At 39.2% G+C, this 11572-nt stretch overlaps 2 protein-coding genes across 2 annotated transcripts; one reads left to right on the top strand and one right to left on the bottom strand.

Annotated features, from left to right (window-relative positions):
* The first annotated feature begins 231 nt into the window (after positions 1-231).
* Positions 232-3020, top strand: lhb (luteinizing hormone subunit beta). The gene is made up of 3 exons (XM_005935443.2): positions 232-342; positions 694-812; positions 2674-3020. The coding sequence occupies exons 1-3, from the start codon at positions 237-239 to the stop codon at positions 2905-2907; spliced, it is 459 nt and encodes a 152-aa protein (XP_005935505.1). The 5' UTR covers positions 232-236; the 3' UTR covers positions 2908-3020.
* A 2511-nt stretch (positions 3021-5531) lies between these two features.
* LOC102314289 (kelch-like protein 10) lies at positions 5532-11331 on the bottom strand. Its single transcript, XM_042223222.1, has 5 exons — positions 11010-11331; positions 9594-10080; positions 8015-8608; positions 6115-6264; positions 5532-5879 (listed from the first exon to the last, which is right to left on the bottom strand). The coding sequence occupies exons 1-5, from the start codon at positions 11141-11143 to the stop codon at positions 5580-5582; spliced, it is 1665 nt and encodes a 554-aa protein (XP_042079156.1). The 5' UTR covers positions 11144-11331; the 3' UTR covers positions 5532-5579.
* Between the last annotated feature and the right edge of the window lie 241 nt (positions 11332-11572).

The raw sequence follows: 11572 nt of genomic DNA, 5'->3' as shown, positions 1-11572 counted from the left end.
CATAGATATGTTAGTGACACCGATTTACACCAGGGATAGTGGTGTAACACCCAATTAAAGGCTTATTCTTTATTTAATCTGAAACATGAACACAAAAAGGGGACAATACCTTTTAATTTTCTCACTGAAACTAGAATTACACCCAATATAATCTAAAAATTATTTTGTACAATGCCCCCATCATTATGTTTGCTAGCTGAAAAGTCTTAAGGAATAATTAACTAAGTGACTAACTAATGCAACTTGACGCCTACAGAATGATGGCACAGATTAGCAGAATGCTCCTTGCACTGATGTTAAGTTTGTTTGTTGGAGCTTCAACTTTCATCTTATCTCCTGCAGGTAAGAGAACTGTATGATTATTGTAGGAAGCTTATATTGATCTAAGATGTTATTGGAAATATTGTGAAAAAGGCGGAGGATTCTCTCATTCTTATATTAAAAATGCTGATAATATATATTTATATGTGTGCAAGGCTTTTATAAAGGAAATGTATAATAATAGAAAACAAACAAACAAAAATATAGAATTAATGGTTGTGTTCCAGTTGTGTTGTTCCAGTTTTGTACATAAAAACAAATTTAAAAGCTACATGACATCCTGTATTACCACAAACATCACAAACACCAAAATCTGTAACAAGTTTTAGGCTTTTATTTTTGGAACCAAATAAAAACTTATTCCACCATCAGCGGCCTTCCAGCTGCCGCCCTGTCAGCTCATCAACCAGACAGTGTCTCTGGAGAAGGAGGGCTGTCCCAGCTGTCATCCAGTGGAGACAACCATCTGCAGTGGACACTGCATCACCAAGGTAATGTGGTTCATGAGTGTAAAGGAGAGAAATATAAACCAAAAAGAATTTCAAAGCTGCAAAAATCAGGAGATAAAAACAAATCATTTGGAGGCCCAAAACCAAAAAATAATACAATCAGGGCTTATTTGATTCTTTACAAAAACATATGAGGTAACACTTTATACCCCGACCTGCAAATAAGGCACAAGTGTTCTGTACTTATGTGCATCTTGAAGGCAACAAGTCAGGTTTTTGCAAGAAACAATGAAACATGTACACTGTAAGTACCCCGCACTTGCCTACAAATTGCAAGTGTAGGGTACTTGCACCGTAGTCACTCCATAACATAACGTGCACCCCAGAAAGTACAGGGTACTTACAAGTGTTACCACATATTAATATCAGACTCTTTTCTTTTTTCTACATTTTCAGCTGCTGGTTACAGACACCACCTATACTGACTGGTGTTACAGTCCACTGCACTGATACACATTATGCAAAACTTCCACTTCATGTGTATACAAATTGGGAAAATATTCTGAGCAAGTCAGTCATGGTGCCTCTAAAGCTTATCAGTCAGCAAAAACTAATACCTGTATAACTGCATAATCTGTGGTTTAAAAAAATACGTGCTATTAAGAATGTGTTAGCTGCCGCTTCAAGCTATTTTCAATTTCAATTGATGTGTCTGTGGATTTTATTGTGGTGAAATCAGGAAGGTTAAGTTTAAGTACTCCTGAAGTCACAAACATGCTGCCAGCTGCTGTTTGCAGTAAAGTCAAGCTGTGTGTCTAGTATATTTGTCATGTGACTCCAGACCTTTATTATAAACATGTAAGTGACTAAACTGGGAAGAAAGTCAGTGTATTTCACCTGTATCTGTGTCACAGATACTAAAAACTTTCTGGTTTCTCAGCAAAAGTAAAGGAATATATTAAATTTCAATTCTATTTAATTTATATAGCAACAAATCACAGCAACAGTCACCCCAAGGTGCTTTATATAATAAGGCAAAAACCCCAATAATAATACAGACAAAATTCCACCAATTAGATGACCCCCCCTTAGAGCAAGCACTTAGTGACAGTGGGGAGAAAGAACTCCCTTTTAACAAGAATAAAACTCCAGGAGTTCCAGGCTCAGGGAGGGACAGCGATCTGCTGTGACTGGTTTGGGGTGAGGGGAGGAAGACAGGAAAAAAGACACACTGTGGAAAAGAGCCAAAGAGTAATAATAAATAATGATTAAAAGCAGAGTGGAGCATAAGAAAATAAATCCAATAAAACCACATCATGGGAAGCCTCTGGCAGGCTAGACCTATTGTAGTGTAACTAAGGAAGGATTCAGTCACCTGATCCAGCCCAACTATATGCTTTATGAAAAGAAAAAACCCAAAAGGTTTAAGCCTTAAAAGTAGAGAGTGTGTCTGACTCTGGTTGCACAGAAGAGGGCCCCGAAAGCTGAAGGCTCTGCCTCCCTTTCTACTTTTAAAAATCCCTCAGAACCAAAAGTACATTTTACGACTTTATGGTGTACATTTGTGAGTTATACCAGGGAGTCCATTAGTTCTAAATTTGAGGAGCACAGTATGCAGACTTGAACGCACCGAAGATGTAACACTATTAACAAGATAATCAACCTCTGTGGGAGTAGCGTTTAGGTAGCTCCCCTGCACTGTGTTGGCACATGGTTCATTGAAAGCACCAACTTTCCCTCACTGTGATGCACAACAGTTTAACAGTAAGACTTTATGCCTAAAACCAGGACTTTGAAACTTCATTTAACATTTTAGGTGAATTTCTTGTTTAAAAACAGTTGCTTCTGTAGTGTTATAACAACATTTTTGTAAGGACACTGTTTTCATTTCCCCTCCCTTTAGGACCCTGTCATCAAGATACCATTCAGCAATGTGTACCAGCATGTGTGCACATACCGGGACCTGTACTATAAAACATTTGAGCTTCCCGACTGCCCACCTGGTGTAGACCCGATCGTCACCTACCCTGTGGCTTTGAATTGCCACTGCGGTCGCTGTGCCATGGACACATCTGACTGCACCTTTGAGAGCCTGCAACCTGACTTCTGCATGAATGACATCCCTTTCTACTATTAAAAGAAGCTCAATCATATTTAAACACATTATACAGAGTATACGGAAGCTGCCCTGTTGTTTAGAATCAACCAGTAAAATATGTTTCTGCTATCGAAATAAACACATGATGAATATTTCTCTCAAACAGTGTCTTAAAAAAAGATAAAAGGTAACTGACGCCTGACATCTGAAAATTGACTCCACAGCTGGAGTAACTTTAACTTTCCTCATATCTTAAGGCCAGCAGACATTCAAAATGACATCTGTGTAAAATTTACATGGAAAAAAGTTATTTCTGTAAAGTGATATATAACCCAATTCAACAGTTTATGAAGAATTTATGTCCCATTGCTAGTTTCAAGTCTTACTGATGTGACATGATGCATTCACTTCATAAACTGTGGATCCGATTACAGTCAGCCTTAGTAACTCTAATTTGTGACTCTAATTGAATTTTATCTACTTTAATTGGACATTAAAGTAGGCGAGAAAACTACACTGAAGACGGTTGAGCTGGCTCACACTAAATGATGTGATGTGCACATTTAAACACAAGATCCAGAAGTCCATTCCAAAAGGTTTGTCTGTGTCAATTAATCAGGATTTGGTGTTCTTAATGGATGGATGATTAAGTGGATGGGTGGTGCACCATGTACATCTACTTGTATGGTCTTTGCCTGTAAGAGCTCCGTTGCCTGCTTATATTGCTTTGAGTAATCACACTTTCATATCTGAAGATAAGGGTATCAACTTGACAAAAATGTTCAATGTGTATTTTTCTTCCTGCGGGTTGTTTTGTGATTACAGTGAATAGAAGTGGCTCAGGTGACTCACCAAGAGACGTTATAATGCCCATCCCAGCGTTGTCCTTACTGTGGCAGTAAGGACAACGCTGTGCTCTCTTAGTTCCATGCTGAAGCTTTTCTCTAGGTCTGAGAAGGACCTATAGATTTGGTTAGTCAGATCCAATGCAGATGTGTGGTTTTACATTGGAGAAGCACTTTAGTTAGGGGACTGTGCAAATGGGGGTAGCATTACTTAAATTTATCCAGATAACTCTGTGCAGCAACATTAATTAAGTCAGAGGTGAATGTACTGTCAGTTGAAACCCCAGTCTTTTTTTTTTTTAACTTAGTTCTTTGTCCTCTCTCTGCTGGTAAAGATGTCGAAAGGCCACAGAATGCTAGATAAAGCTAGATAAAATGCATCATCCTTCATCAAAGATGAATTGGTCCAAATGCTCATTTTGTGGTTTCAGAAATGGGATTTCACAAACCAGTGGACAACATCATGCTGACTATGTCCATGTTTTATAAACAGCCTATGACCATGTCATGGAAAAAGGTGTGAGTAGTGTTAAAGAACAGAAGCAATAATAAGAAAAAAGAATTAACAAACACTTTTTTGTACCAAAGCTATAATATGTTGTTAAACTTCTAGTTTTATTACAAGCATTTATCTCAAGCTAAACAGTGGTGTCTAAAGAGAAAATGTATATTCCTTGACTGGTTGGTGAGTGGTTGCTAGCTGTTGATAAAAATGGTCGCTAAGAGGATTTTGGACAAAAAAACCTTGTTATTGCTTGGCTTGCCAGCAGATTGCCACTGATTGTCTCTTGTAATTTAGATAAAAGTATCCAACTTTTCTGCAAACACTCTCCAACAAGTCACAAGTGAAAGTTGAAAAAGTTTATGTAAACTGGAAATGAAGACCGTTCACTGGTACTGCAGTGATTTCCAGGTTACATTACATTTTTCATATTTTTATCAGTTTTTTTGGTAATTGGCAAGTATTTGCAAAGAAGTTACTTTTTTCCATGCTTCCACTTTTTCCCCTATGGGCAACAATCTGCCTGCAATTACAGCAATCACAAGGAGGATTTAAATGAAGCATATCCTTTTGTGCCCTACAGTATTTCACGTAGCAACCTCCAGGAACCACTCACCAACTGATTTGGGAATACACATTTTTCTTCATGAGCTGGGGCTGCCAGAGGATCGCTGACTGATGTCTGGGCATGTGATCAAGGCCTTAGTGAGATGTTGAGCCCTCTCATGCTGCCATAACGACTTCAAACAAAATAAAGGGCATTTCATTTACAGGTTCCTATTGTAAATTCCTGTGTTTCAAAATAATTTCAAACGCTATAAATTTAAATGCCAGAATATATTCTACAGACTGGGTTTCAGAAAACACATCAGCTTTATTTTAATAAGGAGAGATCAATCAAAGGAACTGAATATGATTTATTGATGTGCAGAATTCAATTTGAGGTATTTGCCAGAAAAGGATAAGCGGAAGCGAATGGATGGATGGATGGTATTTGCCAGTTAGACTCTGATAGTCCATCCTGGCAGAATGGAATCGGAGCAGTGATAGGGATTAGGGCAGGACCCCCTGGAGTCTAGACACTGGTGGTAGAGATGAAGATGGCGGCTTGAATGGATCACCTATTAGTGAAGAAACGATTTGACTTTTACCAATGGGATCTTAATATCATAGCTGTTAACCTCCCTTGTGGCCATAAAACGTGGAAGCTGCAATGCCCATCATGTTGAAAAGAAAGTTCAAGTTCTCTGTTCAGCTAAAAGAGACTTTTTCACTGGGATGTCAGACCTCAGGATCTTAAGCAGAAAAACAGCCAGTTTTTTATTGATGAAAAATGTATTTCTTTATTTCTTTATGTGAAATAATTATGAAAGATAAGCAGTCAGATCAGGGTGTCGCCTCAGAACGCAACAACTGACAGCACCTTGGGTCATCCCTTTGTCGCTGACAATGTACCACCTGTTGGTCTTTTCATCATAGCACTCCACATTGCAGAATGAGCCGCCATTGTGGAAACCTCCAACCACATACAGCTGGTCCTCCAGCACTGCAATGCCGAAGTTTTTGCGAGGGTGTAACATGGGAGCAACGTTGCGCCAGTGTCTTGTTCTTGGGTCATATGCAATGACACTACGCAACTGAGTGATACCGTTAAAGCCACCAACCTGTGCAGACAAAGGACTTGTTACAGTCTGTAACGTAAAAATGTTCTGTTGTAAAAAAAGTAAATAGGTCTCCAGATTCCAAAATATCTGATTCTAGGGTAATTATAGAAATCACATTCCAATAATCCAGTACATGGTACTTGGAAAATAATACAGACTCCCAAATACAGGTACAGTAAACATTCCATGTTTGAATTTCTGTCCGTAGTAAGAGTATGTTTTAAGCTCTTCTTACTACATAGATTTCGTCATTGTAGGCGACCACGGCTCCCCCAGTCCTCCCAGTTTCCATGGGTGTGATCAGTGTCCACTGGTTGGTGTCAGGGTTGTAGGACTCAGCACATGACAGAGGTTCATCTCCAGTAAGACCACCACAAATGTACACCTAGAAATTAAAATCATGTTTAAGTCAAAATTAATAGAATTAAATGTTTCAGCTTCCAGAAAATACTTGAAAACACTAAAAATGTCTGTGAAGGTTCTCAGTCATCCAGGTCATTGTATTCTAAGGAGCTTGGAAAGAAAAGCATCTGGATTTCTTTAAGTTGCTTGAAGACGTTTCACCTCTCACCCGAGTAGCTTCTTCAGTTCTAAGAGTCAAATGGTGGAGAGTCCCAGATTTAAGCCCTGTGGGAGTGTCCCCCCAAAAGAGACAAAGGATCCCCTGATGATCCTATACCTAATTACATGAGCCAAGGTGTGAAAGAGGGTGTGGGTCACAATCAGCCAGGGTTTCGGGTGAGCTCATTGTGAAACCTGGCCCCACCCTATCATGTGATTTCCTGAGGTCAGATGGCCCAGGATGTGAGTGGGCGTTAAGGCGTCTGGGAAGGGATCTCAAAACTGGATTATAGATGGCAGACAGTTGGTGTCGTAAACCACCGCCTCTGTTCAAAGATGGTCGCTCACAGTGGACATAAATGGCTTCTTTCACTCCTCTTTCAAACCATCTGTCCTCTCTGTCCAAAATGTGAACATTGGCATCCTCGAAAGAGTGACCTTTGTCCTTTAGATGCAGATGGACTGCTGAGTCTTGTCCCGTGGAGGTGGCTCTTCTATGTTGTGCCATGCGCTTGTGAAAAACTAAAAATGTTTTCATCAGATTTCTGTGTAGCTACTTTGCATAATAGTAGTAAAAATCTAAAAATGATGGTGTTATCCTAAAACATTTAGTTTTAGCAGAGGTTTGCTGCATTTATTTTCTGTATTTTGCAGACTTGCAAAATATGGATGCAGAAATGATAAAATTACTATTTTTCACGATCTGAGGGTGAAGTAACCTTAACCTTCTCCCTGAGCTGTTGGATTAATGGTAATAGAAATGTTTAGTTTTAAAAAATATTATAAAACTGATACAATTCATAAACTATTCATATTTTCCACAGAAAGGTCCAGTGATGATTAAGCCCTCAAGCCGAAAAGTACATTTGCAAATCAGTGCCATGTTAAGCAAAACAAATAAAACAGGAATAAAGAAATTGCCGAGCCATAATATTCTTTTTAAAAAACATATATTTACTGAGATTAAATTAACAAAAAGATCCCAACCAAACCAAGAAAACCAAAACAATCCTTTGCAGGATTGTTATAAGTTTGCAAGAAAAAAAGTACCAACCAAGGAAAGAATGTCTTTCTCAATACTCATGACATTAATCTAAAAAAAAAATCATTTTTTAAAAATTACTCCCATTGGCCAGCTTTATAAGACTATTAAAAAATGTTTTTTTGCACAGAAGCTCACAGAAAAGTAATATTTTACTGTGCTCTCATGTTCCAGTGCATAAATTCGTTGGTTGGCTGGCTCCAAAAGATAATAAATCCCCATATGTTGTAAATCCAACTACATAGCCTTAAAAATCATTTTTACAGCCAGACACAAAAGACAAAAAAAAACAAAACTAATCCATATGGATAGCGTCCTAGCTAAAATTTGGGTTTGTGACTGCTTTGGGAAGTGTACTGACAGATTAAGGCATTGGCATCTTTTGGTGCATTTCTAATGGTATTATTTGACTGTACATTTTATTGACGCAGCTTGTTAACCTAGGTTGTTAGCATTACCAGTTAACTTTGTCCATCACTTTCTCCACAAAACCAACATGGCAGAGATCTTCCACTACCTCAATTCCACTTACCTTACCGTGTAGTGTTGCAGCACCAGCTTCTGTCCTGGGCTTGTGCATCGATGCAATCATAGTCCACTGGTTGGTGTCAGGCTCATATCGTTCTGCAGTTTTCAGTTTCTTTTGGTTTCGGCACCCGCCCATAGCATATATGCAGCCATTCAGTGTGGCCACACTGAGAAAGCCCCGCTCTTCATGCATCGAGCCCACCTCTGTCCAGGTTTGGCTGGTGAGGCTGAACCTTCTCACATGACTTGAATAGCTTATGAAATCAAAACCTCCGATGCAATAAACACATCCATTGAGGTAAGCACAACCGTAGAATCCCAGAGAAGCATTGTGTCTCCAGCTCAGCGGCACCCAGTGGTCAGCTCGGACATTGTACAACTCAATCTTGTCACTTGGGAAATGACTCACCCATCCACCAACGGCCAATAAGACTTCAGACGGCAGGCGTGTTTGGGTCAGAGGTCTCTCCATATTGGACTCATTTAGCATCTTTATGGCAGTGGTTACCATATTCATGCATGCCGGACTACTACTCACCAGATCATTTCTGCTCACAGTGTCAACCAAGTACTCGGTGGGCATTAATAGTAGGCGGACCTGGATGAAAACAAGAATCATAAGGGAAAAAGGCAAGAAATATAACATTAGACTGTATATAAGAGTTGGACATAGCCACCATGCCACCACCCATTAGTGAAGTATAGCACTATCTCTATAATCAAAATGTCATGGAATCACCCAGATAGCTATGGTAGCTCCTGGCATCGCCTCCAATCAGCTGTGGCATTGCCCTTAAAGACCCTAACATTACCTGTAAAGAGCCACAGCATCACCTGCCAAACAGCAATGGCAGGTCATGGCATTAGCTCCAAACAAGCAGTGGTGCCACAGTCAAGTGTCAATGCCATTATCTAAGCACTGAGTAACCTCCTGCTGTAAAAACAGGTCCCACAATGAGGGTGTGTCCTGTTGTAAATGCCTAAGGACCAGTCAGTAAGTTCTGGCAGAACACTATGGGCATAGTCAACTTTTCTGTCAGAAAAGCTAAAGTGCAGTTCAGACACATTATCAATAATGCACTTCTGAAACTACAAAACAACGGCCAGTTTTATCTGGACGCAAGTGTAAATAATACTTTTACAATTTATTAAGGACTAAATGATGAGCACCTTCTGATGCACACTCCCAAGTGAATTAGAAATAGCCCCCCCACCCCCCAATGTGATTAAGAATGAAGAAGAATGATTCCCCTACATTAACTCTATTACCAAGCCTTAAGTTTGAGTAATTTTGCCATTGCAATTTTAGCTTTTTACACGTCAGCCGTAAAAGGCTGATGGGTGAGCAGGTGTGCGGCCTGGACACCCAACTCTGTAAACACAATAGTGTACAATCAAACTTCTTTTTTTGCATCAGGCATCAAGCTTATGCTTTATTTTTTATTCCTAATTCAAAGTGCTACAGCGGAAGTTACTTTCTATACTTTCAAACTTTACCATTCATTCAACAGCCCCTCACTGAGTAATAAACAAAATAAATGCACTTAGAGGAGCAATTAAATTGATATCCCATTTTCAGTTACCTGCTTGAGCAGTGCGGGCATGTCACACCCACGTTCCACAGGGGAATAGTTGATCCATCTGAGAATGGCCTCAAACACAGTGCTCTCCTGCTTCACATTGAGCTCATCCTTCTCGATAAGATCTGATAGTTGCTGCACAGAGAGCTGCAGGAACTCCAAGGAGAGTGCACCAACCTCTTCAAAGTGATGGAGGATGTAGAGATAGGCCTTTCCACTGAGGTCAGGACAGTTGTGTAAGTGTGCCAGATTGCAGATACTGACGCAGTTATTTACACAAAGCTTCCTCTCCAGGAAGTCGCAGCAGGCTTGAATGACGCCAGTCACGATAAAGTTGTCTGCTTCCACCAACAGCTCCAGTACATTGTCCTCCGTCACCACAACAGATTGGGTATAGGCATATTCCAAAATGAGGCTCATTGCTTTTGGAGACACAGTGGGGAAGTTGTAGACCTTGTTTGATGGTAGTGGTTTGTAGCAGAAGAGATCCCTGTGCAGATTCAGATCAGCATTTTCACATTGTCTCTCTGTCATGGAACTTAAAAAGTACCTGATGTCGTGCAGCTCATAGTTAAATAGCATTTGTATAATTTTTCAGCTGCATGCTTACTTGAGCAAGCTGTGATCAAAGAGATATGAAATTAAAGTAACAAAAATCTAAAATGATTTGATTTCAAATGGGCAATCTCCTATTTAAGGTCATCTATTCAGACATGTCAGAAAAACATTCAGCATTGCTGCTATGTTTAGACAGACAGAAAGATATAGAGTTGTCTAGGCATTGTAGCAAATATTCCTATACAGTAAAAGGGTTAGGGCGACAGGGGACAGCAGGCATTAAATAGCTGCAAATATAATAACTGAATTTCACATTATCAAATTTACTGACTAGACAGAATTGGAAAGAGCGGACATGTCCCACTGCAACAGAAATGGCATATCATTGGCCACCTCTCAGTCTGGCCCTAAATTGATTACCTGCCTATTTAGACATACAATTTCAGCTAAACTGGTGAAGGCACAGCTAATATCACCACTGATGTGGTCCTTTTGGTGCAGGCCAGTTTGTGCACAAATTTATTAGAACTGCTGCTGCTGTTGTCGTGCTGATGAAATATCATGAGAAAGCCAGTTTATAGTGTCTGTAATCTTTCAAACTACCTCTTACAGGCTCATTGTGGAGTCAAACACAAACCTATACTATATATGTATCCCAACAAACCTCCCAAAATAAATAATTAAATAAAAATACAGGACTGATTTTTTCCCCCTAAACATTGCTCCAGAACATTTCTAGTGATCAAAAAGTACAGTGTAACATTGAAACTTCCCAATACCTGCTGCACTGTGTTACATGAAAGCTTTGAAGTAGGATAAATGCAGAACCAAACCACAGCCAAACAACACAGGCCTGCTCACCTGAAGTATGCACTGCAGTTGCAGAGGATGATCCTGTGAATTTTAAACTCAACATCTCCAGCTCGGATCACAGAGTCACACAACTGTCCCTCCAGAAAAAGCTCACTAAAGACAGTACTACAGGTGCTGTTCATTATTCAGATGTTACTCAAGATGTTTAAACTTCTCAAAAATCTCCTGTTTAGTGTTTTCCTTTAGAGATCTGCCTACACTTTGTAAGGTACTTTGTCTAAATTACCGATTACGTTAACTTATGCTGCCTGGAAAGTGTCACTAGTCTGTTTATATTTGAAAATCATAGTGCTTCATTCTGTTCTTCCGTTAATTAATCGGGGAACGGATTACAAATAAACCAAATTGTATTACAAAATCACAATTTCTACCTTAGTAAATTCAATTGTATGTATGACATTTTGCAAGCCTTGCATTTTTTAGGAACGTACATAAATATATTTTGCCAAATAAAATATTTATAAAAAATATCAGCGACAAAAACAGATATTAAATAAATGTAGAAGAAAAAATTATATATTTTAACTGAAACGACCATAAAATTGAAAAAA

The sequence above is a fragment of the Haplochromis burtoni genome, unplaced genomic scaffold (genome assembly GCF_018398535.1).
Source record: "Haplochromis burtoni strain Fernald_Lab_line unplaced genomic scaffold, NCSU_Asbu1 Contig_106, whole genome shotgun sequence".
NCBI classification, from domain to species: Eukaryota; Metazoa; Chordata; class Actinopteri; order Cichliformes; family Cichlidae; genus Haplochromis; species Haplochromis burtoni.
This window is presented reverse-complemented; position numbering and strand designations above follow the sequence as displayed.